Genomic DNA, 2,500 nt, shown 5'->3' with positions numbered 1-2,500 from the left:
TAACATCGTCACATATGTTAGCGTCATTAGCATTATCACACATCTTAGCTTTATTAGCATCATCACATATCTTAGCATCATTAGCATCATTGCACATTTCACATTATTAGCATATTCAAACATCTTAGCGTCATCACAAATCTTATCTTATGTGGTATTAGCTTCATCACATATTTTAGCATCATCTCACATCTTAGCATCATTAGCAACGACACACATCTTAGATTATTAACACCTTCACACATATTAGCATCATTAACATAATCACACATATTAGTGCTATTAGCATCATCCTATATCCTTAACGCTATTAGCATCATCATATATCCATAATGCTATTAGCATTATCATATATCCTTAACGCTATTAGCATCATCATATATCCTTAATGCTATTAGCATCATCATATATCCTTAACGCTATTAGCATCATCATAGCGCTATTAGCATCATCATAGCGCTATTAGCATCATCATATATCCTTAATGCTATTAGCATCATCATATATCCTTAATGCTATTAGCATCATCATATATCCTTAACGCTATTAGCATCATCATAGCGCTATTATCATCATCATAGCGCTATTAGCATCATCATATATCCTTAATGCTATTAGCATCATCATATATCCTTAACGCTATTAGCATCATCATATATCCTTAATGCTATTAGCATCATCATATATCCGTAACGCTATTAGCATCATCATATATCCTTAGTGCTATTAGCATCATGCTATTAGCATCATCATTTATCCTTAACGCTATTAGCATCATTAGCATCATCATATATCCTTAGCGCTATTAGCATCATCATATATCCTTAACGCTATTAGCATCATTAGCATCATCATATATCCTTAACGCTATTAGCATCATTAGCATCATCATATATCCTTAACGCTATTAGCATCATTAGCATCATCCTATATCCTTAACGCTATTAGCATCATTAGCATCATCCTATATCCTTAACGCTATTAGCATCATTAGCATCATCATATATCCTTAACGCTATTAGCATCATTAGCATCATCATATATCCTTGTGTGTCTTACTCCTCTCTGGGATCATCTGGAGCTGGGCACGGAGTGTCTCCTCCAGCTTGCACACGGCGGCCTCCACACACACGTGTGTGTCCACCTGCACCCCCGCCCAACTGCGTGTCTCCGGAGGATGGCACAGCGCAGGGTCCGCCTGGGAGAGAGAGAGAGAGGACGTGTGTGTGTGTGTGTGAGAGAGAGAGGACGTGTGTGTGTGTGTGTGTGAGAGAGAGGACGTGTGTGTGTGTGTGTGTGAGAGAGAGAGGACATGTGTGTGTGTGTGTGAGAGAGGACGTGTGTGTGTGTGTGTGAGAGAGAGAGACAACGTGTGTGTGTGTGTGTGTGTGTGTGTGTGTGTGTGTGTGTGTGTGTGTGAGAGAAAGACAACGTGTGTGTGTGTGTGTGATAGAGAGATAAAAGTGTGTGTGTGTGTGTGTGTGTGAGAGAGAGATAAATGTGTGTGTGTGAGAGAGAGAACGTGTGTGTGTGTGTGTGTGTGTGTGAGAGAGAGAAAGAAAGTTTGTTTGTGTGTGTGAGAGAGAGCGAATAACTGTGTGTGTGTATGCAAATAACTTGTGTGTGTGTGTGTGGGTGTGTGCAAATAACTGTGTGTGTGTGTGCAGCAGGTGTACAGTGTCTGTGCTCCTGGTCTTAAGGCAGTGTGTGTGTGTTCATGTGTGTGTGTGTGTGTGTGTGTGTGTGTGTGTGTGTGTGTGTGTGTGTGTGTGTGTGTGAGTGTGTGTGTGTGTGTGTGTGTGTGTGAACATGTTCAGGCGGTGTGTGTGTGTGAGTGTCTGTGTGTGAGTGTGTGTGTGTGTGTACCTGCAGCAGGTGCAGGCTATCCTCCGTGTGCAGGAGGTGTACGGTGTCGGTGCTCCTGGTCTTCAGGCGGTTGATCTCCCGCTGCAGCTCCGTGACGATCTCCTCCGCGCCCCTCTCAGCGGCCGCCTGTGCCTCTCGGAGCTCCTCCTCCAGCTCCTCACGGCTCCGCTCCACGCAGCCAATCAGAGACGCACACAGCTGGGCGCTCACGGCCAGCTCCTCCTCTGTGCTCTTCTACACACACACACACACACACACACGTGAACACACACACACACTCCTCACGGCTCCTCTCCACGCAGCGAATCAGAGACGTGTTTGAATATGTGTGTGTGCGCGTGTGTGTGTGTGTGTGTATGAACATGTGTAGGTGTGTGTGTGTATGAACTTGTGTGTGTGTGTGTGTGTGTGTGTGTGTGTGTGTGTGTGTGTGTGTGTTGGTACTAGCCTTCCTGAGTTCCACGGAGTGTTTGATCTCGCTGATCTTATCCAGGCGATCCAGGATCATCTCCAAAAGCTCAGCCTGAGTCTTCCCCAGCTTAGCCTGTATACACACACACACACACAAACACACTCTCACACACACACACACATATACACACACACACCCCCACACATACACACACACACACAC

General features: G+C 44.6%; 1 protein-coding gene across 1 annotated transcript in view; it reads right to left on the bottom strand.

Moving 5' to 3' along the window:
- The window catches only part of LOC116223119 (E3 ubiquitin-protein ligase TRIM11-like), an 8,634-nt gene that overhangs the window by 2,691 nt on the left and 3,443 nt on the right, over positions 1–2,500 (bottom strand). Inside the window, exons 4-6 of the mRNA XM_031578598.2 lie at positions 2,315–2,410; positions 1,849–2,100; positions 1,060–1,210 (exon numbers count right to left, since the gene is read on the bottom strand). Of these exons, the coding sequence (XP_031434458.1) occupies positions 1,060–1,210; positions 1,849–2,100; positions 2,315–2,410 (499 nt within the window). The remainder of the gene's footprint in view (positions 1–1,059; positions 1,211–1,848; positions 2,101–2,314; positions 2,411–2,500) is intronic.

The sequence above is a fragment of the Clupea harengus genome, chromosome 13 (assembly GCF_900700415.2).
Source record: "Clupea harengus chromosome 13, Ch_v2.0.2, whole genome shotgun sequence".
Taxonomy (NCBI): domain Eukaryota; kingdom Metazoa; phylum Chordata; class Actinopteri; order Clupeiformes; family Clupeidae; genus Clupea; species Clupea harengus.
Note: the sequence above shows the minus strand (reverse complement) of the source record. Positions and strands in the feature narration are given on the sequence as shown.